The following is a 24,807-nucleotide window of genomic DNA, read 5'->3' as shown; positions in this document are numbered from 1 at the left end:
TGTGCTCCATGTCCATGTTTGTGCTCCCTGTGCATGTTTGTGCTCCACATGCATGTAAGTGCTCCCTGTCCATGTTTGTGCTCCATGTCCATGTATGTGCTCCATGTCCATGTGTGTGCTCCCTGTGCATGTATGTGCTCCACGTGCACCTATGCTTTGTGTGGGTTCCTGTGCTGTGTTTGCATGTGCTCCATGTGTGTGTATCATGTGCTTCACATGTTCCAGGCATGCTCTGATCCGCAGGCTGTGCCACTGTGTGTGTGCCCCACTGTGTATGTGCCCCACTGTGTGTGTGCCCCACTCTGTGTGCGCCACACTCCCCTCCACACTTTGAGTGTGCCCTGCCCGGGGAACAGACAGAGAGGCAGCAGAAGCCCCACTAAGTCCTGGTGTGTTTTGCCACAGGTGACTGTGGGCCCTTGCCAAATATCAGCCACGCAGAGCCCACAGAGGACATGAAAGACAAGCAGAGCTTCAGTGAGGGCTCCACGGTGAGGTACGTCTGTGTCACAGGTTACACCAAACGCCCCTTCCTCTCCGACACCGTCCAGTGCCTCACAAACTCCCAGTGGTCCCACCTCCCAGAGTTCTGTGGCCGTAAGTATTTCCCTTTCTTTGCTTGGAGACGCTTGTGAAAACATTCAGTGCTTTGGCAATCGCTGTTTCAGGGGTTTCCTCATCAGGAGCGGCGCAGGATGAAGTGGCTTAGACAAGGATCTCTTACTGCCCCTTTTTTTTCCTCACCCCCACTTTGGGGTTGGAGCCACGTGCTGGCATTTGTGTGCTAATAAAAATAGATCAATAGCTTGGGAATGATTCAAAGAGAGCAAATTTTAACATCTAAAACTTTTTGCATTAAGTAGTCATCTGGGAACGTCTTCTGATAGAATCCTACAATGGTCTGGGTTAGAAGGGATCTTTAAGCTCATCTCAGTCCACCTAATGGCAGGGACACCTTCCACTAGCCCAGGTTGCTCCAAGCCCTGTCCAACCTGGCCTTGGACACTTCCAGGGATGGAGCAGCCACAGCTTCTCTGGGCAACCTGTGCCAGGGCCTCCCCACCCTTATAGTAAAGAACTTTCTCCTAATATCCAGTCTAACCCTGCCCTCTCTCAGTGTGAAGCCTTGTTCCCCTTGCCCTGTCACTCCATATAAATAGTCTCTCTCCATCTGTTTGGAGGTTCCTTTCTGGTTTAATTACACAAATTACCCATCACCTGCTTAAAACTATTCGTGTTATCCATATTCTTAGTGAGGCTTGTTTGTTATCCCCTGGCTTTATGTTTATACGCAGTTGAGAATGCAAAATATTGTTATTTTTGCTTTGTAAGTGACATTCTGGTTGTCTCTGTTGCCAGGTAGCTGTCCCAGCCCTCCATATGTGCCATTTGCTAAAATATCACAGGAAGATCAAGCACAGAATTTTTATCCTGTTAATACCACGGTGAAGTACATTTGTCGCCCAGGCTTTGAGAACATCACAGACCAGCTCCCCACCAGCACCTGTCTGGACAACTTAAAGTGGTCAGAAGTCCCTGAGCTGTGTAGGAGTGAGTGTCTCCATGTCATTTTATTTTCTCCAACGCTGTGTTCCTAGTGCCACGTCTGTATTTTAGAATTGCTCTTTTGTAATGACATTTAACGTGAAATGCCACCAGTCTCCTGGTTTGCTGTTGCCATACTAAGTCTGTGGGGTTTTCCCCCCAACCTCATGGAGTCCTAAGGATAATCTCACTCTTTTCCAGGGAAATCTTGTGGTATTCCAGCAAGTCCAGAACACGGCAAAGTTATTGCAGATGATCATCTGCTCGGTGCAAAAGCCACTGTGGTCTGTGACCGTGGGTGAGTGTGAAGCAGCTGCCCACTGCATCCCAGTTGCCTGGCCAGAGATGCTGGTGGGTGAACTGGGACATGGGGCTCTGCCCGTGTGGAGTCCTTGGCAACTCTGTGGTGACATATTCTTGGTTGGTGGCAACAAACTTTGGGATGTGCCTTTTCTCCCTGCAGGTTCGTCCTAGAGGGAGGGTCACCTTCCATCTTTTGTACCCTGCGGGGAAATGAAGTTGTCTGGAGCCAACTTCCAGCTTGTCAGGGTGAGTGAAGTTGTTCAGTGCTTGACTGGAAATACCAGATATTCCAACTCAGGAATACTGAATTGTTGGTTGATTTTACTAAGTCCAGTCCTGCCCTGGGCAGGGACACCTTCCACTAGCCCAGGTTGCTCCAAGCCCTGTCCAACCCGGCCTTGGACACTTCCAGGGATGGGGCAGCTACAGCTTCTCTGGGCAACCTGTGCCAGGGCCTCCCCACCCTCACAGGGAAGAGTTTCTTCCGTGTATCTAATCTAAACCTTCCCTCCTTCACCTTGAGGCCATTTCCCTTTCTCCAATTACTGCATGCCTTTGTCCAAAGTCCCTCTCTGGGCATCTTGAAGCCCCTTTAGGCACTGGAAGGGGCTCTAAGGTCTTCCCAGAGCCTTCTCTTCTCCAGGCTGAACAACCCCCCCTCTCTCAGCCTGGAGAGTTCTCCCATCATGGAGAAGAGCATCCCAGGGGCCACCTCCTGAACTCTTTTCTCTTCCTCCCACAGCTATTTCTTGTCCTCCTCCTCCAGCCATTCCCCATGGGCAGCACGATGGCAACAGCACGGGGAAGTTCCTGTATGACTCTGTCACCACCTACACGTGTGACCCCGGGCTGGAGCTCGTGGGGAACAAATCCCTCCGTTGTACAACAGAGAACGGGGTCCTTGGAGTCTGGAATGGGGCTCCTCCTGAGTGCAGGGGTGAGCACTGCTGGGCAATCACCCCATTCTCCAGTGCTTTGTTCTTGCCGAGCAGATAATTACTCCTAGTCCCCTTCTCTCACAAAGGGAAGCACCCCAGCCTGGACAGGCATTCCATGGGGTTTGTCCCCAGGGGAGCAGGGTCTGTGTGCTCTGCAGGGTGCCAGGCTCTGCCCAGGGACACTGTGACCACAGCTGGACGTGCTTTTACGTTTTTCCCTTCAAGAGGAACAGGCAGAATTTTGACTGACAACGTGTGGAGTGCATCAGTAACTGCAAAGGTGGGGGAGTGAAGGGGTTTGTATCTCATGTCCAACAACACCTGGACAGTAAAGCCAAGTGGGACAGCAGACTGTCCACAAGGACTGGAGTGTCACCAAGAGCTCCCTGTGTGACTCTTGCACAGCTCTTGCTGTTGTAGCCTCGGATGCACAAGTCACCTGCCCATGCCATGTTTACTCTCACTGAACTCTTATATATATTATATATAAATGGAGGAGCATATAAAATAACACCTTGAGTGATTTTCCTTTTTCTCTCCCCAGTTAGCACTGCAGCAGAGACAAACCAAACTGAACCCTCCAAGGGGAATCCTTACTGGCTGGGTAAGAGCTCAGTTACTAAAAACTCCTGTGAATTGCTGTAACTGCACCACATTTTGGGCTTTGTTTTTTTAACATCCCTTTCATAATTTTCTTCCCTAGCAAGTATCCTCATCCCTAGTTGCATTGGTAAGTAGCTTAAAATTGAAAATATGTTTTCCTAACCCAAAGCTGTCATTTGCTGTTAAATGCTTGGAGTCAATGGTTGACTGGGTTCACTCCCCCCAATCCTGAGTGTGTCTGGAAAGGATTCAGGGGTTTCTCTGCTGTTGGGTGATGGATCAGCTGTCTTAGTATAAAACATTAAATAAATTGAGGGTGAAATAAAAGATGCCAAAGAAACTAACCAAAACCTGCACATCCTGTCACTCTTTAATTGACAAAGTTGCTTTAAAAGGCCTTGGCAGAGTTTGAAGGATGAGAGATTTGAGAAGCACAGAAAAGAGACCAAGTACTGAAAGTGTTGAGTACGTTTAAAATACAAAAGAAACAGGAAGCTGGCTATAAAAACCCTAAATAAATGAGGATCACACCCTGGACAAGCTCAGCACCAGGCTCAGCAGTGGTTCCTGTGCTCCATGCTCAGAGGCAGGAGAAGAATTTTGCAGTTATCTGGCTGACAGGGAGCCCTGAGGTTGACAGACAGCGCCAGCACAGAGAATTTTGCTGCCCAAACTGCAGTATTTCACTTAAATTACAGATTAAATTTGTTTATTTTTGGGTTGGCTTTTTTTTTTCCCTTCTTTGTTAGTTCCCCCAGTAGCCCTTGGAATCCTAGCTGGGATCATCATGAGGCAGAAAGACAATGAAAAACAGTAAGTGACACAAAGCTGCCCCTTGAAAATCTTACCTTTCCCTAGGGGTAAGTGGATGTTTCCTTTCAAGCTCTGTACCTTCAGTATATATTTTCATGGTTAGTACTATCTTCCTGTGTCGCTAATTTGCTTTTTATTCTACACATTTTCTCCCTTCTGTCTCTCCAGCTCCTATAGCATGAATTTACAAAAGCACAAGGTGAAGGGAAAGGAAGCACTGATGCGCCCGAAGAAGCAGCCCATGCCATGGAATTCCTATTTTTGGTAGGTTTGCTTTTTCATCTGCCCAAAAGCTTGTGCCACCCTTCTGCCTGTACCCCTGGCTCTCACTGGTGACCTGTAAAACACGTTCTCAGGAAGTTTTAGGCTCTCAAATGCAAACGCCATTTGCTGAGAGGCACCAGCGGCTCCACGGGAGGGTTTGGTGCTCACTGGCTGCTCTCTGGGCTCAGCCTGAGGGATTATGGTCTTAAGCTGTGCCAGGGGAGGTTTAGGTTAGACATTAGAAAGAATTTCTTTCCAGAGAGGGTGCTCAGCCATTGGAATGGGCTGCCCAGGGAAGTGGTGGATTCTCCATCCCTGGAGGTTTTTAAGATGAGACTGGATGTGGCATCAGTGCCATGGGCTGGGAACCACAGCGGGGTTGGATCAAGGGTTGGACTTGATGATCTTGGAGGTCCCTTCCAACCCAGCTGTGATTCTAGCTATGATTCTATGATTCTCCCCATCTCTCTCATCCACAGCCACACAACGAGTTGCCACGTGTGTCCCACCTGCAGGAAGCAGCTGCACGATGCCCTGGCCCCTCTCACGGTGCCCACGCGCCGCGGCTGCGCCGCCTGCCAGGACTGGCTGAGCACCGGCAAACCACGCACCTACTCGGTCCCCAGCGTTGGTGACAGGGAGAGCCAAAGCCCAGCAGGCACCAGGTACCACCAGGCTCTTGCTCCTGCTCCCCTTGCATGAGTCCACAGGGAGCAAAACTTTCCCCAAGGAGGAGGAAGCATCTCTACGTGGATGGAGCAGGTTTTGCGGTTGGAATTCATTTGGTTCCTCCAAGTCCAGTTTCGGCAGGAGGAAGTGTTTGATATTTAGAAAAAGGTGGCTGTGTCGGGCAGCAGGTGTTCTGGGAAAGCCACACATTCAAGTGACTCAGGTTGTCTTCTCTCTCTTTGTCTGTGTTCAGCTCTCCTGCCAATGCTGTGGATGTGCAGAGGGGTCACGGTGCAGAAGAAGCTGGTCCAGAGTGGAGTGAGGCAGAGCAGCCCGTGGACCACAAAAGGTCTGTCTTCCACTTAAAAACACACAGATGTCATGGTGGGATTGGATAAAAATCACTTCAGAGTAGAGCAAATCTGTTTTTATCATGGAATCCCGGAATGGTTTGGGTTGGAAGGGACCTTGAAGATCATCCAGTTCCCGTGGGCAGAGCACACCTTCTACTAGACCAGTTTGTTCCAAGCTGGCCTGGAATGCACATCCATGCAGCCAATGCACATCATTTATGGTGCTTCTCCACAGCAGCCACCACATCTGTCCCATCTGTGAGAACTGGCTCCGTGCCCACGTTGGACAGTTGGACAGCAGTGCTGTGGCACCCAAAGAGTGGCAGGATGAGGGGTGAGTGTGGTGATGCCAGTGCAGGCAGCTCCTCTGAGCAGTGGGCACCGGGGTGTGTGCCCAGTGTCCTCAAAACTCTTCATATAAAAGCACTCTGACAGTGCATGAATGATGGTTCCACTTGCCTCCAGCTCTGTGTCAGCACAGTGGTGTGGTGCCTGCTTGCAAGCAAAGGGATGTGAAACTGGGGTGAGGTTTATTCAGACAGTGCTTGAGTGGTTTCTTTGGGTGTCTCTGGATCAGCCTGTGCTCCTTGTGCTCACCTGGCTGGGCCTTGTGTTCTTTGGAGCTCTGGTTTTGGTTAAGCAGCAAAGAGCCCGAGTGCTGTGGGAGACCCTGCAGCTTCTGTTCTCCTGCTGCCCAGTGCTTTTCCCACCTCTAGGCAAGGTTAGTTTGCTTGGGGCAAGATAAGGAGTTTGGGCAGAGCAGCAACCAGGTGAGCAAGATAATCCTGTTTGCTCTGTTCGCTTATCTTTTGACACTTGCCCATGAGAATCTGATGCTCTTTCAGGCTCCCAAAACATCCTTAACAGAGTCATCACTGACAAATTCAAATAAATATTTGGTTAAATAAACATGGTCTGACGTGTGCATCTGCTTGCTTTATCTTCAGTAAGTGTGAACTTCTTTTTACTCCACTTGTTATGGTTTTTTTTCCATTTATGTCCCACTGTTGTGTGAATGCTTTTAGCCCTTAACACTGAAGGAGCCATTTCAGTTCTGCATCCATGAATCGCTGCTTATTTGAGTTGAAAAAGTTAATATCTTTGAAATTGTCAGGGAAACCAGCTTTTTGTGGGTGCTGGAGGCCGTGCTTTGGCGAGGAGCAGTTTGTCACCACCCCACAGGGACTCACCCACCCTTGTCTCTCTCCCCACAGCCCACGGGGCCCCGTCTGCTCTCCCTGCACGGACCAGCTGCACCTCTCCCTCGTCCACAGCGACACGTGGAGCAGCCCCGTGGTGTGTCCCCTGGCTGGAGAGGGCACCCCAGCCCACCTCGTGCCTCAGCACAGCCCCGGCTGCCACGTGTGCCCCGTCTGTGCGGTGCCAACCCACACACACTTGTGCCAGCGCCAGGCACCCGATGGTAGGGACCCAAAACACCCCTCAGGTCACCGGGGTGGGGGCCACGGCACCACAAACCTGTCGTTCCTCCCAAAGCCAGAGGGCTCACCCTGATTAAGCTTCTTGTTTCCCTGTTGCAGGATAAAATCCAGCGGGGCTGCGGCGTCCTCGGGGCACGAGGAGGGGAATTCTGACACTAATCCCTGACACTGTGTGGAGTAATAGGTAAAGTTAAAGAATAAAGAGTCTGGAAATCAAAAGCCACCTGGCTCTGATGGGTGCTGATAAGGTCAGGATACACTGAGGATGTTCCCTGTGCATGGATAAACACATGGATACACCAAAGAATGGAGTGGCGTGGGGACACCACGGCCCCTCTTCCAGATATCCTGCAAGAGGGGAACGTGGTAACCTTTTGACCTCTGTCATCTATCCATCAGAAAAGGAATAGATGCTAACTTTATCTAAACCTAACCCTTATGACTAGAGTCATGCAAACTCCGAGAAAAAAAAGTATAAAAAGGAGGTTAAGATGAGGAAAAGATCCAAGGAAGTTTCCATCAAAACTGCTGGGCTGAACCTGTCTTCCCTTCCCCCTTTAAGGATGCTTATGGGGTGAGAAATTTAAAGCTCTGCGTGCTAATTACATGCCTTTAAGGAACTAGAGTTTGCTTTCTCTTCATAATGTGGTAGTAGGTTGCTTGAATCTGTATTTGTGCTTTTTTTGTGGTATTATTACTTTGTTTTGAGCATGTTTTGTAGACAGACTCTATCACCGATGACTATAAACCCTTATTAGCTGGTCACAATTTGTAGTAATAAACTGTGTTATTTTGTAACTGTTAGAGTAAGTCCTTTTAATATGGTGCTAATAGTTCTTCTGGCAACAGAATAAACACAAAGGAGTATCTGCTGAGAGGTCCCCATGCGGTTTTGATCTCCCAGGGACACTAACAAGGAAATATAATTTTTAAGAGTGGGGTAAATTTCCCCTTCCCCTCCCTTTCCCTGACCCGCTGTCAGGGATGAAATTCTTAGTGCAATAAGGCAACCTGAAGTCAAAGGTCTGATTTTACCACCAATGACTTCTTGGTAAAGGAACAGGAAAATTAAACATACTTCAAAACCCAGCTCCGTGTTGGTTTAATACCTACTTTGTTTATTTTTGTATGAAAAAAACAATTTTTGCAGCTCTTAAAGCAAGGCTTTAAAAATTCAGTAACTCTTTCACAATAGGCACCCTCTTTGCACAATCTTACAAGATTTATTCGTATTTTTTAAACTTATTTTTTACTGAGGTTCCTTTCCTAGAGAGCGGGAGCAAGTGTAAAAATCAGAGTATTTATAGTAAAACTGTTTTGTAAATAAAAGGAATCTAAAATAAGGAATACTGGCATGCTGGCTTGGGGGTTTATTTCGTGTTTACTAATCCAGCCTTCTCGTAGAGTGCTTTAAGTGATTTTGCAGCCTCATTCTTTGCCGGATGTAATCGAGTTCACTGATTGCTTCAGCTCAGATAATCGCTGTCGTTGCCTTGGCATCCACAGCAGTGCCCAGCCTTTCCTGGGAACTGTGACGACGGAGCTGAGGTGCCACTGCTGGCGTGGAGCCCGTGCCCGCCCTGGGCAGTGCCAGGGAAGGTGTGTGCTCCTCCCCAGGTGGAACCTTCCCTCTGTCGACCCTCAGTGTTCCTGCACTGGTTTTATGTTCTCTACCCAAAAAACCAGGCTGCAGCTCCAGCGGGATGTTCCCAGGATTCAGCTCCGTGTGCAGCTCGTACTCGTTTTGGTTTGATACGGGGAATATAATATTGATAAAGCAGAGGCTGTAACATTTGCCTTTCTGCTTTATCAGTGTTTACCAAGAGATTGCATTGATGGGGGTTCTGGAAAACACCCAGACGGGGGGGGTGGCAAACGGGCAGTGCCACGGGGAGGACAAAAGCACCACGCAGTCCCCAGATCCTTCTGTTGTATCTCTTATCAAACTGGAACACAGCACATTTCCACGGGCTTGTGCTGGCAGGTGCAATCCTGCTCGGAGGAGAGGGAGAGGCAATGGCCACCTGAGCACGTGAGCTGTCCCACGCCCTGGCTGCTGTCCCTCCCTGTCCCTGCTTGCTCACCCCTTGGAATGCAGGGCTGGAGGCAGCAGGGGCTGTTCAGGGGTGCCAGGTGGTCCCCCCAGCGTGCCCTAAACCTCATCTGGCTGGCACAGAGGGTCAGTCTCATCTCTCAGTGAAGTGATGACACAGTGCTGGAAGCAGAAAACAGTGAAGGAAGTGCAAAATTCAATATGCAATGGTGCAAACATGGACACCTGATGGAGGTCTTGAGGTTTGTGTTGCCGTGGCATCGGGGAGGAACAATGGAATGAGGTGGAAGCTTCACAGTCATCTTCCACCTGATATTCCAAAACGGTTTGTACAAACCAAGTACAAGTACAAACCAAGCTCCTACCAGGAAATATTCTGTACAACACAACCACAAAAAATGGAAGCTTTGACCACAGCACTTTGCTCAGTAGGGGTTAATAAGGCATAAAATGTACCCTGTTTTTGTATCCAACTGGAGGAGAAGAATTTGACAGGAAATTGCAGGGACAGATCAACACGTTTGTCCTCCTCCCCCTCCCCAGAAGAGACTCCTTTTGGCAAGTCTTGTGCCCTCTGCTGTGCCAAGTGTTGACACGGGAAATTAGGCTTGGGATTGCAATGGTATTGTTAGTGCTCTCTGCAGCTATTCTGCACTTAATCCATTTACCACCAGCAATCCAAAAGAACTGCATATGTTGCATTCAATAAATCGTGCTGTTCATGACCCCGACTGGCTCTTTTGAATGCAACCAGCCCTACAGTTCATAGACTGGTCACACAACTCGTGTGACACTTTTGCAACACCTAGGAATGGTGCAACACGGTGTGGCAGGAGGACAAGTGCTCTTCAGAAAAAAAAAACACATCTGCGGTGACCTCAGGCTGTCCTTGAGTTGAGGACCAAGTGTGTGGGGAGCAGGAATAAGCAGCCTTCACGAGGCAGACACTCCACGTGTTTACAGCGCTGTTTGGGGTAAGTCATGCATGCTACGTGTTGGGTTATGCATCCCAAAGGTAAACTCCTTCCCTGGAATCGGGCGGGGCAGGAGAGGCCGAAGGGAGGGGGAAGGAACCCTGGCTGTTCCTCGTTTGTTAAGCGGCATCATTTCCTACCCATTAAACTATAAAACGGCAGCGCCCTGGGAGCCGCCGGAACAGGTGTGGGAATTGCCTCGGGAATTCCCCACAGCCCGGGGGGCACAGAGGAGCCGAGGCACTCGTTTTCCTCAGCAACCCGAGGAAGAGTCCCTTCGCGCAACAGCCGCGACCGGGATCCGCGTCTGCCCCGGGCAGAGCCGCGCTCCGCATCCCTGCGCATCCCGTGGAGCCGGCACCGGGAGGGACCTGGCACCGGGGGCAGCTCCGGGAGCAGCCCCAGCTCCGGCCATGGCTCTGCGCTGGCTCTTGGCGCTGCTGCTGGCACTGCCCGGCGCTTGGGGTGAGCGGGGACCCGGCGGGACAGGGGCTGCGTGGGGCCGGGGTGGACCCGCGTGGAAATGGGGCTGGGGCGGGGCTGCGCGGGGAAGGGCTCGGACGAGCCCCGCCAGCATCACCTTTCTGCCCGCAGGGCTCTGCCCGCAGCCGCCGACTTTCGTCTTTGCGGAGCTCACCACGACCCCCGAGGAATCCTACCCCGTGGGGACCCAGCTGAGGTACCGCTGCCGCCCGGGGTACGTGAGGAACGGGGACCAGGCCCCCGTGGTCACCTGCCTCCCCAACTCCACCTGGTCGGAGCAGCCCGACTTCTGCATCGGTGGGTTCCCCCGTGGGGGGGTTGGGGGGCGGGCACAGCCCCTGCAGCACCACGAACCCCTTCAGGGCTCAGCCCGGTTCAGAACGATGCTCCCCCGTCGCTGTTTTAGGGCAGTTAAAAAAAGTGCCCACCCTGGGTGCCTGCCCGGAGTGGCCCTTTTGCTTAGAAATGTTAATGTGTGGGAGATGATCTCTGCCGTTCTGACTTTACCATCTGGTGGTGCAGCGTTAGTGCTGTGATATATTCACACAGAAACAAGGGACGGTGTGGAGGAGGCTGTGAGTGTCTGTTGTCCCCATGTGACACCCTGTCCCCATCCCCTTCACTCTATTTTCCCGTGGACCAAGACCTCTGGGTTCTTTATCAGTGTCCTTTCTCAGCAAGTACATAAACCTTAGCTTTTTCTAACTTGTCCTCAGCCTTATCTGTGCTGTTATTTGCTTCTTGTTTGAGTTTTAACTTTCAGTTCTTTGGAAATTAATGTGGCTCTTGTATCTCTTCTGCAAGTGCTAGTGCTTGCTCTCAGGGCAGTCAGGTGCCTGATAAACGGTCAATTAGTCAGTAATGACACTGAACAGCTACTGTCACCTGCCTTTCACTCTCATCCTATAAAATAAAGGTAATGCTGAGCACTTGCCCTTCCAGGAAAGTCGTGTGGGCAACCGGACATCCCACATGGCAACTTTTACACCAGCACCGATCTGCTGCTTGGGGCGACTGTGACCTTCACCTGTAACGTTGGGTAAGTGTCAGCCCGAGCTCCTGGTGAGCCAAGGTGGGGTGACAGCACCCAGGGGACACTGGGAGGCTTTGAAAAGCTGGGGGCTGCTCCTTGGGGACCACAGGCACGATGGGAGGTGTTTGGAGCAGGGAGCCACAGGGGGTGGGCTGTCCCCCTGCTCTTGCTGTCAAAACATGATAATCCTCTGGGCCTGAGAGTGTGGACTTTGCAGATTTGCTTTTTGGCTGCTTTGCAAAGAATTGGGTTCTTTTCCTGTTGCTGCTCGTCAGCAATTCAGCGATTGTTGTTGCGAGCTGGGTCTGGCTGAGATAAGGAGGGCTCTGGTGTCCTGGAGGTGCTGGGAAAGGGAAGGAGGGTGGTTCAGGTATGTCAGTGACACCTGGCTCTGCTCAGAAAATAAGCTGCTGTTTGGATCTGCCACTGCACAGACGGGGCTGAACGGACGCAGGGTGAGATGAAATATTGCTTGTGGTCCTGTGAGCTTGTGCAAGAATTCAGTTTCCTCCAATTGCACCATGTATTGCATTCCTTTAGGTGCTGAGAAAATGGTATTTCATAGAAGAGCTAGCTGATTGTACCCTAGGGTTCAGCTTCTCCAGAGAATACCACTAGAAACTGTACAACTTTCTCAATTTCTCAAAGTTTTTGCTTTTTTTCAAAGAGGTTCAACCTTTCCTTTTCTCAGGTACCGACTAGTTGGGCCACCAACTGCACAGTGTGTATTTAAAAATGGTGAAGCTTACTGGGATAACATTCCATTCTGTGAGAGTAAGCAGATCTTAACTGGTTTATGTACATCTCTTCCTCAAAGCTATCGCAACATATCTGCTAGTTTGGGGACTGGCAGGTGGATTATGTCTTCTTGGCACCTCATGCAAATTCCTTTAGCCTTTAATGAGACTGACTCCTTACCCCTCCCCCAGATGAGTACTCTGGAGCTGGGAATGAAAATATAAATAGCAAGGAGGGTCTGTGGATGTTGGCAGCAGCTCTGTAGTCAGATCCCTGAGAAACTTCCTTGCTGAATTGCTTTGTCAAGAGCTGTGGTTGACTGGGACTGAGATGCCTTCAGATGTGGCTACACATCCAAAATCTTTATTTTCAAAGGGGAAATAAATGATAAAGAGTCTTGATGGTGCTATTTGGGCTTTTTTTAGCACACTGTGGGGTAGGCCTGGCTGTGAGCTGCTGATAGTTTAGATGGTTTGCTGCTATAATGGGTGTTCTGGCCTCATCCTTGTCAGCATAACAAAGGTAGGAAGTGCCATCACTGTAGGTGAGGGGGTCAAACTGCCTGGAAAGACCACATTCACTGCCCCCAAAAGGCCTCTTCTGTGGTGGCAGCTCTTGGACAACAGATGCCATTTGGCTGTTTTCCCCTTTATCCATTTTAGAAAAACAAACTCTGGAAAGCATTCAGAATGGAAGGGCACATTCCAGACTTTAGGTTGAGGGGATGGCTTCTGGGGTGCTTGTCTGTCTTGTGTCTTTTTTGTTTGGGTTGTGGGTTTTTTGCTTTAGTAGCTACATCTATATTTCATATTTGATGGAAATATTCCTTCATTTCCTTACTGTTTCCTTCCCATGCAGTTATTCCCTGTCCACCACCTCCTGAAATCACGAATGGGCAGCTCCTTGGTGGGGAAACAGAATTCACCTTTGGCATGGCTGCAAGTTACAGCTGTAACGACGGTTTTTCTCTTATTGGAGATGTCACAATTTTCTGTACAATGGGTCCAAACTACCAGGGAACCTGGAGTGGTCCAGCCCCTGAATGCAAAGGCAAGTGCTTTCTTTCTCTCCTTATTCTTTCAACTTTGTTTCTCATCCCTCTCCCAGTCTTTACCTTCCCGATGGGCTGCCAAACATGAGAGGGTTGATTTGATCCTAAAAGGATTTCCAGGAAGCTTAATGCTGTGGGCTCCCAGGTCATGGCCAGAGGCAGGATTCTTCAACCTGCAGAAGTCCTCCCTCTCCCTGCCCATGCCCAGGGCTTCCTGCAGATAAAAAAAATGAAGTGCTCACGTGCAGCTTCCTAATGATGTTTCTGTTCTGAGTAATTGCACCCCACTGGGGACCTGCCTCTCTCAAAGTGAGAGGACAGCAGTTCTAATCTAGTAGGTGGCATCCCTGCCCATGGCAGGGACTTGGAACTAGAAGATCTTTAAGGTCCCTTCCAGCCCAAATCATTCAATCATCCTATGATTCTCTTAGTGAACTTGGTAAGCTTCTCGTGTCACTGCAGGGCTTTATCTTCTAATAAATTTTCTCATCGTCTTATTTTCACTTCCAGTGGTCAGCTGTGAAAATCCAGATGTGAAAAATGGGAAAAGGTTGTCTGGCTTTGGCCTTAAGCACACATATGGAGATACAGTGAGCTTTGAGTGTAATCCTGGTTATAAAATGAACGGTAGTAGTGTAGTTACCTGTGAAGCAAACAGTTCCTGGACACCACCCGTGCCAACATGTGAGCAAAGTGAGTAGAAACAAGTTTATTTCCTTGAGCAATTGTGGTGAAGTAGGTCTGAGAGCTGTAGAGCGGGTCCACTTCAAACCTTGTGCACTTGCAGCCGTGCCTTTGCAGAGGGCAAGACCCCCTTGGGTCCTCAGCGTGGCAGCCCAGGCCTGAAGCTCTTTATTTGGGAATAGCAAATGATCCAAAAGCTCGCTGAAAGGAGGGACACTGTTGTCTTCCACACCTGCCAGGTTTGGTTCAGCAGCTTGCAGACCTGTTTGGGGATGTTTTGGCTTCGAGCTCAGCTGAATGGGGACCCTGCAGGTTGGGTTGGTGGGCAGGGAAGGAGCATCTCTGAGGCAGATTTACCCAGTCTGGTTAAGCAAACTGTGACATCCACTGCTCTTTGCTGAAAGGCTCAGACACAAACTGTGTCCCAGACATTCAAGCAGGTTAAAACGCTGTGTGCTCCAAAGCATGCAGTTCACTGCTGTCACTGCAGACCCTTTGGGTGTGTTCTGTAACCAGCCTTGTGTTTGTCTCCCACCATTAGTCCGCTGTGGTTCCCCTCCACGCTTCCCTTTTGCCGAACTCCCGATGCCTGTGGGTAACAGCTCTGATTTTGGAACCAAGCTGAACTATCGGTGTAACCCAGGATATAAGGCAGCACCTGGAAAGTCCTCTACTGTCATTTGTCAGAGTGATGAAACCTGGTCTGCTGCAGACCCAGACTTCTGTGTCCGTGAGTGTCTCTGTTCCTCTCCTGCCTTGCCCGGCTGTGGGAGGGATCTGGACGTGCTTGGGATGTTACTCTGAAAACTGGGTCGTGCTATGGGTTTGAAGTAATCCCTGTGCTGCTTTCTTTTCTTCTAGGACAGCAATGCTCTCCTCCTGAAATAAAGAACGGGAACGTGGCTGGAAACGAAACAACTTTCCCGTTTGAAACAGTTGTGAAGTTCACCTGCAATGCCGGGTGAGTGGGTCACCATTCTGGGGGTCCATGGACAGGGATCACAGGCAGCTTCCTTGGTTTCCCAGTGCAAGTCTCCAGTGCAAGTGTGTATTTTGGCTTCAGTGAGATCAGTGTGTGGTTAGACACCTGTGCTTGGTGATGCAGTGAACTGCTCTGATTCAGCTCTTATTGGTGTTTTTACTTTGATGTGGCCACATCCCATTTCACAGCAGGATGGCTTCTGGTTAATCACTTGCCTGTGTGTGGTGGTTGGGGAGTGGGGAAAAACCCTTCTGGAAAGGAGTAAACTTCTTCTCTTTCCTTAGGCATGAGGTAATAAACCCTTCTGCCAAATGTGTGGCATCAGGAAATGGAGTTCTCTGGGATCCAGCACCTCCCTACTGCTCAAGTAAGAGGGAAAAACCCTGCACAGAGCCATTAAGATAACAGCTGGAACTGCTCTGGTCTAGCTGCCTTGCTGGTGGGCTTGGGCTGCTCTTCTTTGTGCTTCTTAATCAATCAACTCTAAAAATCAGGATTTCAATAGTAACTCCCTCTGTGAGGCCTTTGCTGCAATATTCTTGTACAGTTTAGAAATTATGCTGGCAAAGGGGAAGGAGCCTCTATTTCCTGTTCTGTGTGTTGCTTGTTGTTTTCCATGCTCATTTGCTCCAGTTTGAGACACTGCATGTTGTGTAGTTTATGAATAACTGTGCTGGGTGGGTGCAGAGTTTCATGTTTTGTCTCCTTTCCTTTCCAGGAGCGAACATGATCGTTGTTGGTAAGTAACACAAATTCCTGAACCCCTGTACCCAGCTCCTGCCTGTCTTTGTTCCTCTCTCCTGTGTGTTCTGCTTGTAATGGGCTTAAAAGCCTTTTGTTACAGTCTCTGGTCACGTTGGTATTGTTGGTGCTTTAGGATCATGAACTGAAAAGGGAGAGGGGAATGTAAAGGGGAACAAGGAGGGAAAAGATATTTAACTACGTTCGAAGTGAAAACTGAAGCTTCTTATTTGTACCTTGTAGGAATCTTCCCCCTCCTCCTGGCAATGCTGATCATGAACATCTAATTTAGGGAATGGGCACAGTGAGAAGGCACCTGTAGATGTGTTGGACTCAATCAGACTGATCCCAGTGCTCTGTTTTTCCCTCCTGTGAAACTGGCCCTGGAGCAGCAACCAACAGCCCTTGGCTGGCAAAGCCCAGATGTTCCAGCTGCTGCCTGGGAAGAACTCACGCTCCTGGCTGCAGCTGCAGCACGTTGTGTTGGACACAGCAGCTCCTGGGGCTGGAATGGAGTGGGAAGCTCTCTGCCACCTGGCTGGAATGCTGTGCAGAAATCAAGTGCAGTTATCCCTGTGTTAAGTCACAAAGATGCCAAAGACCTTCAGGCTGTAATAGAGGAAGCTCAAGAAAATCCTGAGCTTTGGGTACCTCTGCATGTTGGGTTCCTCAGCCCCTCTAAGGTCACGTTGTGCCTGGTCCTGATCAGGATTTATGGGTTTCTGAAGTGTCCTGAGGTGGAAAATGCTGCCCCTGCTGAGAGGGTTAAAGTGAATGTCTTCATGTGAATGATATCTCCTTAAACAAATTGCTTGAAACAAATGGGATGTATAAATTGGGCATTATCTGCGAGCACTGACAGCACTGAAAATCACAGAATCATTAAGGTCGGAAAAGACCTCCAAGATCATCAAGTCCAACCTTTGACAAAACACCACCATATCAACTGAACCACAGCACTAATTGCCATGTTGAATCACTTCCTCAAATATTCATATTCTTCTTCCTATAAAGCACAGTTGCAGCTGTTACTTTAAGGTGAGTATGAACTGTTGTGCAACAGCAGGAATTTTACCTGAGAGAAAAAGTTTCAGTGCTTTTATAACAAAGAGCAGCTATTCTGACCCTTCCCCTTAAAACTAACTAAAGTTAGTTTTAAGCTTCAGCTGAAGGTCTCTGCCCTGACACCCTCTTTGTATCGTGTTGAGGCTTCTCCACAAGTACCTCATGGAAACAGCTCCTGTCCCTGAACTCACTGGAGCTTCTCTGGAAGTGCTGAAGCTCTCAGTGGGCTGAAGGTCCCAGGAAGAAGTGGAGCTGCTCCAGGGTCTGGCCTGGATGCAGAACTTGCAGGTGCCACCAAACATCAGTCTCTGCATATGAACCTTTTTCCTCCTCAAATGCCCTTTGCATGGGGCGACTGGTGTAAGAAAAGTCTGAATTTGCACTTAAAAGGGTTTTTTCAGGGGGTGCTGTACACCCTGACCACGTGAGTCAGCTGGTGCCAGCTCAGCCTCTGGATGTCTCAGGGATTCTGTAATGCTGGGGAGGAAAAGCAGATTTTTGGACTCTTGCTCGTGGCAGGGCTGAGGGGCTCCTGCCCAGGGAGACTCTTGCTGTGTTGCTTCATCCAAGGTAGGTGCAGATGGACATCAAGCCAAAGCCTTCCTGTGCTCCTCCATGGGGAACAGGACACCAACCCCACACCTTTTGTGCTCTTTTTCATCCTGTCTGACCTGACCTAGTTGTTGTTGTGCTGAGGATGGTGTGTGAGGGCAGACAGAGGGGAGGGAGGAAGTGTGTGGGACCTCACTCTCCTTGTCTAAACCAAAGGCACAGGCAAAAATGCCCTTGATTTGTTTGGCTGATAGAAGGGCCACGCTGGGCCCTTGGTGTCCTTTCCTGGTTTGAGCTCAGCCTGGCTAAAGGATCACTTGATAAGCTAAAGAGGTGCCATCTCATAAAATAAATACTACAAGGTTTCCTGTTTATAAGGGAAACAACACTGTGATGGAATTTAAACTTGTTAAGCCTGAGACACTCAGACTTTTAGCTGCTTGTAAAGCAAGATTTTGAGGTTTGGGGTTTTGTCTGCTGCTGAGGTAAGTCACCCATCTGTGAGCTTCTTGTGATGCACAATTGGGAGCAAAACCTGTCTACTACAGACTTTTTGTTTCTCCATTTTCACCAGTGGTTTCCTGTTAACAGGAACATATGTCTAACAAGAAGGAAAAACACAAATAGCCATTTCCATCAACATGTTAGTCTTGTTCCAAATAGACCCACAAAGTTCTCTGTTCCCAGCAGAGCACTGTCCTGTTCAGCTGTCACAGGGCCACTGTGAGATCCTGTTTTCAAGCACTTTCCTGTTGCTAGTTATTTTTATTTATCTCTTACCATAAGCCATATGAGTGACTGGATGGACAAAACATCTCCCAAAGCCTTGTATCTTTGGGTTGTGTTTGGTTTTGTTATTTTAATCCCAGCACAATTGTTCCTACTCCATCATCCAGAGTGATTTTTCTGAATGATTTAACACTCGATTTGGGGACTAGCTTGGAATGATCTCCCCACAACCAAATGAAAGGAATTGTGAATGCTGTGATGTAACTTACAGGTGTGGTTGCCAAAATTTACCACTGGAGAGGGTTTATCTACTGTGTTTGTAATGGAGCTGTACATGTTTTTACTTTATAATCTGAGTGTAAACGACCAAGGGCAATTCTCAAGTGTGAATGTTGGACATGTAAATATTGGAAGCTCTCTGTCAATAAAAGGGATAAAAAGACTTGAGTAAGACGTGCCTTCATGCTTGTTTTAGGCTCAGGAAGTGTCACCTGCTATGTGAGGTGAGGAGCTGGAGGATGCTGGGGCTGCTCCTTCCCCCAAAAGTCCTGTCTGGGGGTTTTTATTCTTCCAGCCAGCGGCAGGGGATGAGCCCTAGAGCAGCCAGGGTTGGGTTAGGAGGATTCAGGTCTACAACTGCTGCTGGTCCCATGTGTGTGGGAGGAGGGAATGCCCCTCTCTGCCCTTCCCACACCCAGGTGAGCTGTGCTGTGTCCCTTCAGGTGCCATCACCACCTGGGGACCTGAGGCCACTTCCCCAGCGGAGGATGCTCTGCACCACGGCACAGCTCGGCTACAGCACCTCTGCCTGCACCCACACCCCCTCTTCCACAGATGCCTGAGGGTCCTGGGGGCCCATCCTCCCCCTCCAAACCAGCAGCAGCAGCGTGGGGCACCTGCAGCCTCCCCTGAGCCGGGGAGCCCACGGGTTCCTGTCCTGTGGCCCTGGGAAGTCCCGTGGCTGAGGCTCCTTCCACAGGCGGGGGGTGTTGGGGGGAACTGGGGTGTCCATATCTTCCCACCGCCCCCCCAGGAGCCACAGTCTGTGCCAGGGACCAGAGCATGGTGCTCACCTTCACCCTCTGCCTCCTGGGCAGCTCTGCTTGGCTCCTGATCTCCACGGCTGAGGCTCGAGGTGAGTGAGACCGGCAGGTCTTGGACCTTCCTCCCGCGTCCCTCCTCTTTCTCGTGGCTGCTCCTCTCCTTGCTGATCCTTTTGCTCTTCCCTGCTGGTCCCAGGTGGACCTTGGCATGCCAGACCCTGAGCATCACAGAGCCTCTAAGCTCCTCTGCTAGTAAAAAAGACCCTCTGGGATAGTGTTGGACCCACACTTGAGTGACTGGGGAATGGGGGGTTTAACCTTGCAATGGGAGCTGTGGAGGGTCTTTCATTACCTACACAGCTTCTCAGAACAAGGGGCTTGACCTACATGTTTAAACTGCCAAAGTAAAGCTGGTTATGCGTGCAGCATCTTCCAGCAATGAGATAAGGAGCTTGTTCCAAGAACTCATTGGGTTTGACCCCTGAAAAAATTGGAACTGTGGCAAACAGAAATGCAGTGGGATGGGGCAGGAGAGTAAAATGGCCAACAGGACTGTGCTGATCAGCATGTTTGGTCTGAAAACATGCAGGAGCCCAGATGCCCTCTCATTTGGGATGGGACAGACACAGAAACTCAGCTCCATCACTGCAGGTTGTCTTCTTTCACACCTTCCCATCTTGTTAGTGTGGGTGCTGTCACTTGGCTGCCCTGGCAAGGTTCGAGCAGTGCTTTGGTACTAGATGGAGCAGACTTCTGACCCCTGGACTGCAGTTAGGTTGGTCGTGCCAACATCTCCCTGGGTTGGATCAGACCCAGAGGACGGGCTTCAGAGCCCGTGGGTCAGAAACCTGTAGAAAGGCCAGAAAGGGCTCTTGGCCTCACCAGGTGATTGATGTGAAAGCCTGGACACCCAGTTTTTGCCAGCTGAGGAAGCTGCAGGGTCCCCCAGACGCACAGGGAGGGGTCCTGCAGCCCCAGGGGCACCTGCCCCAGCTTCAGCCTCTGCCACACCCCACTGCTCAGGATAAAGGGGCTGCAAGGACACCATCCCCACAACCACAGCAACACCTGGGAGCTCTGTAGGTAAACGTTTCATTTCTCTCCCTCTTCCAGTTCCCCTGTGCCCGATCCCACACATCCGGTATGGGACGAAAGTACCCCCTGCTCGCTTGTACCACAGGCCCGGGGACATCGTGAGCTTCACCTGCAACCGGGGCTACACCCTGCAGGGCTCCCGCATCAGCACCTGCGGGGCTGACTTCAGATGGAACCCACCTCTGCCAGTGTGCAAAAAGGGTGAGTGTCCCATTGTGTGCGAGCAGTGACGGCCGCGGGGGAAAGCTCCCTCTTGTGTCCTCTCAAATTCAGTGGGAAAGCAAAGCCGGGGTGGGAGAAGTTAACCCTGGGGGGTTAACCCTGGGCTGGAACCTCCCGGCACGATCTTGAGCCAGCTGTGGGATGGCTGCCCCGGGGGGATTCCTGTCACTCAGCTCCTGGTCAGATGTGGGGCATTTTCATCTTCCTCCTGGAACGGGAACTAATCACAGTTTCTCGCTGCTCCTGCTGCTTCCATGTCCGTGTGCATTTCTGCCAAATCCCATGACATGCCTGTGAGTTCTCCTGTTGGGGCTGTCCTTACTGCCAGTAATTTCTTCCAGATGCAGAGTGATTGCAATATCGGTGCAGCTGCACCTTTAGTTAACTAATGCTTTGCTCCAGCAAATGGAACAAAGGCAACAGAATTTAGGATATTACCATAATGCCACTTAAACAGTCCTAGTAACACACAAACAGGCAAACACTTGACCCACAGGGTGATTTATTTCCCTCTGCAGGGGTGACGTGTCCTCGGCCACCGAACATCGCCAACGGGCTGCACACTGCACAGTCCCTGGACAAGGTTTTCCGGGGAGTGACCGTGCACTACAGCTGCAGGGATGGATACACCATGGTTGGGAATGAGTCCATCACCTGCACGGAGGTTGGGGTGTGGAGCCGGCCCCTGCCCCGCTGTGAAGGTGGGTGGATGGTTCACTGCTGGGTGTGGGCTGGCAGGAAGGATGCTGGATGTCCTGTAGCAACAGAGCAGGCAGGTTTATGGCAGTGACAAGAAGGGGGGAAGCTGTGTGTGCAGGATCTGGCCCGTGCATTGAAGTATTGAAGTTTAAAGGGTGTTGTCCACATTCCCTGCAGCAATCGGCTGTGAGACACCCGAGGTGCAGAATGGGAAGGTCTACAGTCTGCAGAGCACCTACAAAGCTGGGGAGACTCTTCACTTTGACTGTGACACTGGTTATGCTGCAGAGGGCACCTACCAGACTCGGTGCCAGCCTGGGGGAATTTGGGATCCACCAGTGCTCATCTGCCAGAGGGGTGAGTGTGGGTGCCCACTGCTTCCCCAGGGCAGCCCTGCCTGGCAGGGGCTCCATGCAGGCAGGAACAGCCTGTGCAGGCAGAGCTGTTCCTGTGATGGGCTTTAACCCATCAATGCAGCATCACTCCAGCTGCCTTCCCCTGGCACCCTGTTCTCTCACTGACTTAGGACTTCCCATCTCCCTCTTGCAGTCCGACCCTGCCCCATGCCTCCAGAGATCACCAATGGAAACCACAACGGCCAGAGCAAACCATTTTTTACTGTGGGAATGTCTGTAAGATACACCTGCAATCCTGGCTATTACCTGGTTGGAAATGCTGATGCATTTTGCAGAGCCTCAGGGAGCTGGAGCCAGCCTGGCCCTCGCTGTGAAGGTGTGTCTGTGCTCTGTCCCCTCAGGCAGGAGCTCAAAATGTGGCTCTGAGCACAGAGTGACCCTCACCATTGCTACTGAGACCTCCAGTGAGAGATTAAATTGCCCTTTAATGAAATACATGGCTTTATAATATGTAAAGAATAAGCTTAGATGCATGAATTTAGAGCCAGCATCCTCCTCCCTGTGCTCCAATGGCAGCAGATGTCTTGTTGATTTTGTTGTTGCAATATTAACAGCCTGTGGTTCTTTGCTTTGTTTTGCTCCAACTCCTTTTGCACACCCTCGTTTCCAGTGACTGTCTGCATAAACCCACCCATAGCCAATGGGAGGCAAGTTGATGTTCAAGGACTTATCTCTGCCCCTGGGCAAACACTGACATTTCGGTGCCAGGATGGTTACAGCCTGCAAGGCAGTGCCAAGGTCTCCTGCCAGGAGGATGGCAGCTGGCAGCCTCCTATTCCTGTCTGTGAGAGATCATTCCTTCACCAGAACTCCTTAAACGGGCTTGAATCTTCAGGTAAATAATGACTTAGCTGCCTTGGGGTACACTGCTATTTTATGTCCCCTAACCCTGTTTGAAAAATGTGGTTAAACCCTGTGAGTGGAAGATTTAAGTATATCCCGAGAATAAGAACCTGTTCCTCTGCAATCCTTCGAGAAAATATGCTGTGTTTGTTTAATAATGGCTATATTAAGAAACAATTTAGCAAGGCAAACCAAACACCTTTCCTCCTGACAGCGTGCACCCGACCAACCTGCCCTGCCTGGCTCTCATGTCTGTTTTCTCTCTCAATAGGTGGTTGTGGTCCTCCCACAAACTTACACTTTGCTGAGCTCAATGAGGAGCATAGAAATACGCTTGATTTTTCTGTTGGGAAGACTGTGCAATACACTTGCCGACCTGGATATGCTAAACACCCAGGAATGTCACCTACTATTACATGCCTTGAGAGCGGAGTGTGGTCAGAAGCACTAGAGTTCTGTAAAAGTGAATAGCTCCTTGATTTGGTGTCCGTTGATCAAGAAGGAATAGGTCCTAGGCTCTGTCCATGTTGCAAAAACCTTTCTGTTAATCTGGTCCTCAAATGATATGTGACTAGTGAAGCCATGTAACTCTTTGCTATTCGAAACCTTTTTGGGGGGATAACAGGAAATGTGGGCAGATGACTGGAGTAAAAGTTGCATCTGTTGTGCCACAGTATGGAGAGACAGAAGGCTAAAATGAGGGTATTTTCCTCCCCCAGGGAAGCAATGCAGTCACCCTGGTGAACCTGTGAACGGGAAAATTATTTCCCTAACAGATCTCCAGTTTGAGTCAACAGTGGTCTACGGCTGTGAGGAAGGGTAAGTCCTGGCTTTGGCTTCTGCTTAGAGGTGTATTAGGTAAGTCTCTCTTTTTCTTCCTCCTATTCATTCACTCCACATGGATTCTGTACAGAAGCCATACAGGGTTCTGTACCTATATAGCTCTTAAGGTGCTCACTATCTTTTCTCTACATATAAATACTTGAAACGGGTTTGGCAGAGCGAGGAAGGAACTCCTCCTTCAGTGCCACAGCTTTGCTGATCCCACCATCCAGGGTGGTCAGGGGGAGGCAGCAATTCCAACTGAACTGACTTGGGATGAACATTCAATCCTTTCAACACCAGGCACAGGTTAATTGGAGAACCCAGCAGACGGTGTGAGATTTCTGGTGGACGTGTTGAATGGAGTGGCGACGTTCCCGTTTGCCAGCGTGAGTAGCTCACAGCTCCAGGGGTTTGCACGGATCTGGGAAATATTTTCCAGCAGAGACTGCCACACCTTTCCAATCAAAGCTCTCACAGGCAATTCCTCTGCCCTGCGGGCACGAAAGTTATCAGAGGGTTTTGAAGTTACAAGAAAACATTCTGGGAAAGGTACAAGATCCCAAAGCTTAATGGGTTATAGAAAACAATGTCTCAGCTGGAGCTTTTCCAGCTTTTTTGGAGCTTTTCTGACATCAGGAGCCTGTTACAAGAAAGGAAGGGAATATATGTTCAGCTTAGGGGCTATTACTGTCAGACACAGGGTCAGACCTAGAGAGAGACAGAGCATTGTGCCAGTAGTGGAATCCCAAAGTCCCAAACTGTGGGCTTGCTCCTACTCTCCAAGCACAAATAACTGGTTTGTACCCAAAGAGCTGCACCTCAGCAGTTACACCTGAGTGTTTCTCTGCTGGTTCAGTACTGTTGCTGATTAGGTGACAGTTTCATATGAAGACAGAAACATTTGCTTCGTTTTAAAACAGGGGTTTTAAAGCATTTCACATGTTCTCCAGGTACATATGAACCTAAGGTGATGTACAGACTGTGCAGAAAATCAGCATTTTGCAAAAGCAATGCAAAATAACAATTTGCTTTCTTATTTCTTAAACAGTAAAAAATATAAAGCATGTAGGTGTTTCGTCCACAGAGGTTTTACTGGTCTGCTTTCTACCTGCCATAGAAATTGCTGACCAGGGAGGTGGGATCCTGTTGCCAACAAGTCCTCACCTGGGAGGTCACTTCACTGCAGTTACTCCATCTCTAGAACAAGTGTTTATGCCCCACAGACCGAGGGATTTCCAGGACTTTGGTGCTGCTGTCGAACTCAAAAGCCTTGTTCTGCACCTCTGCAGGTATTCCTTGCAAGCCACCTCCGGACATTCCCAATGGGAAGCACACGGGCAGGCTGCTGAATGAATTCCACTATGGCATATCCGTAACATACACCTGCAACCCTGGGTTCCCACTCCACGGAGAGCCCTCCATCCACTGCACCACCCAGGATGGGAAAAACGGCGTGTGGAGCGAGCCCATCCCGACGTGTGGAGGTAGGGCTGGGTGCAGATACTCATGGGCCATCCTCACAGCACTACTGGGAAGTTTGGAAAGACTAGGAAGTTCCAGACAGCTGGATTTCTTGCCCCAGAGTTTTCAAGGGCTGATGTGCAGCTGAGGGCAGGAGGCTGGAGGGACACCCCGCTGCCTCCAGCATC

At 50.0% G+C, this 24,807-nt stretch overlaps 2 protein-coding genes across 2 annotated transcripts in view; both read left to right on the top strand.

Moving 5' to 3' along the window:
• LOC113973337 (complement decay-accelerating factor-like) overlaps positions 1-7,728 on the top strand; it is an 8,317-nt gene extending 589 nt beyond the window's left edge. The window contains exons 2-14 of the mRNA XM_027695311.1: positions 406-597; positions 1,360-1,551; positions 1,747-1,843; positions 2,009-2,094; positions 2,591-2,785; positions 3,331-3,390; positions 3,490-3,516; positions 4,139-4,202; positions 4,371-4,466; positions 4,946-5,131; positions 5,389-5,484; positions 5,724-5,822; positions 7,030-7,728. Of these exons, the coding sequence (XP_027551112.1) occupies positions 406-597; positions 1,360-1,551; positions 1,747-1,843; positions 2,009-2,094; positions 2,591-2,785; positions 3,331-3,390; positions 3,490-3,516; positions 4,139-4,202; positions 4,371-4,466; positions 4,946-5,131; positions 5,389-5,484; positions 5,724-5,822; positions 7,030-7,096 (1,457 nt within the window). The 3' untranslated portion in view covers positions 7,097-7,728. The remainder of the gene's footprint in view (positions 1-405; positions 598-1,359; positions 1,552-1,746; positions 1,844-2,008; positions 2,095-2,590; positions 2,786-3,330; positions 3,391-3,489; positions 3,517-4,138; positions 4,203-4,370; positions 4,467-4,945; positions 5,132-5,388; positions 5,485-5,723; positions 5,823-7,029) is intronic.
• The window catches only part of CR1 (complement C3b/C4b receptor 1 (Knops blood group)), a 78,796-nt gene that overhangs the window by 26,573 nt on the left and 27,416 nt on the right, over positions 1-24,807 (top strand). Inside the window, exons 21-43 of the mRNA XM_027695033.1 lie at positions 406-597; positions 1,360-1,551; positions 2,591-2,785; positions 3,331-3,390; positions 4,139-4,202; positions 4,371-4,466; positions 4,982-5,131; positions 5,389-5,484; positions 6,703-6,911; positions 10,552-10,737; positions 11,383-11,479; positions 12,165-12,247; positions 13,070-13,261; positions 13,773-13,955; positions 14,488-14,676; positions 14,808-14,907; positions 15,213-15,295; positions 15,647-15,667; positions 19,049-19,150; positions 20,172-20,354; positions 20,894-21,076; positions 21,252-21,431; positions 24,448-24,642. Coding sequence (XP_027550834.1) covers positions 406-597; positions 1,360-1,551; positions 2,591-2,785; positions 3,331-3,390; positions 4,139-4,202; positions 4,371-4,466; positions 4,982-5,131; positions 5,389-5,484; positions 6,703-6,911; positions 10,552-10,737; positions 11,383-11,479; positions 12,165-12,247; positions 13,070-13,261; positions 13,773-13,955; positions 14,488-14,676; positions 14,808-14,907; positions 15,213-15,295; positions 15,647-15,667; positions 19,049-19,150; positions 20,172-20,354; positions 20,894-21,076; positions 21,252-21,431; positions 24,448-24,642 — 3,231 coding nt within the window. The remainder of the gene's footprint in view (positions 1-405; positions 598-1,359; positions 1,552-2,590; positions 2,786-3,330; positions 3,391-4,138; positions 4,203-4,370; positions 4,467-4,981; positions 5,132-5,388; positions 5,485-6,702; positions 6,912-10,551; positions 10,738-11,382; positions 11,480-12,164; positions 12,248-13,069; positions 13,262-13,772; positions 13,956-14,487; positions 14,677-14,807; positions 14,908-15,212; positions 15,296-15,646; positions 15,668-19,048; positions 19,151-20,171; positions 20,355-20,893; positions 21,077-21,251; positions 21,432-24,447; positions 24,643-24,807) is intronic.

The sequence above is a fragment of the Neopelma chrysocephalum genome, unplaced genomic scaffold (assembly GCF_003984885.1).
Source record: "Neopelma chrysocephalum unplaced genomic scaffold, ASM398488v2 Primary Assembly neopelma1_100, whole genome shotgun sequence".
NCBI lineage: Eukaryota > Metazoa > Chordata > Aves > Passeriformes > Pipridae > Neopelma > Neopelma chrysocephalum.
Note: the sequence above shows the minus strand (reverse complement) of the source record. Positions and strands in the feature narration are given on the sequence as shown.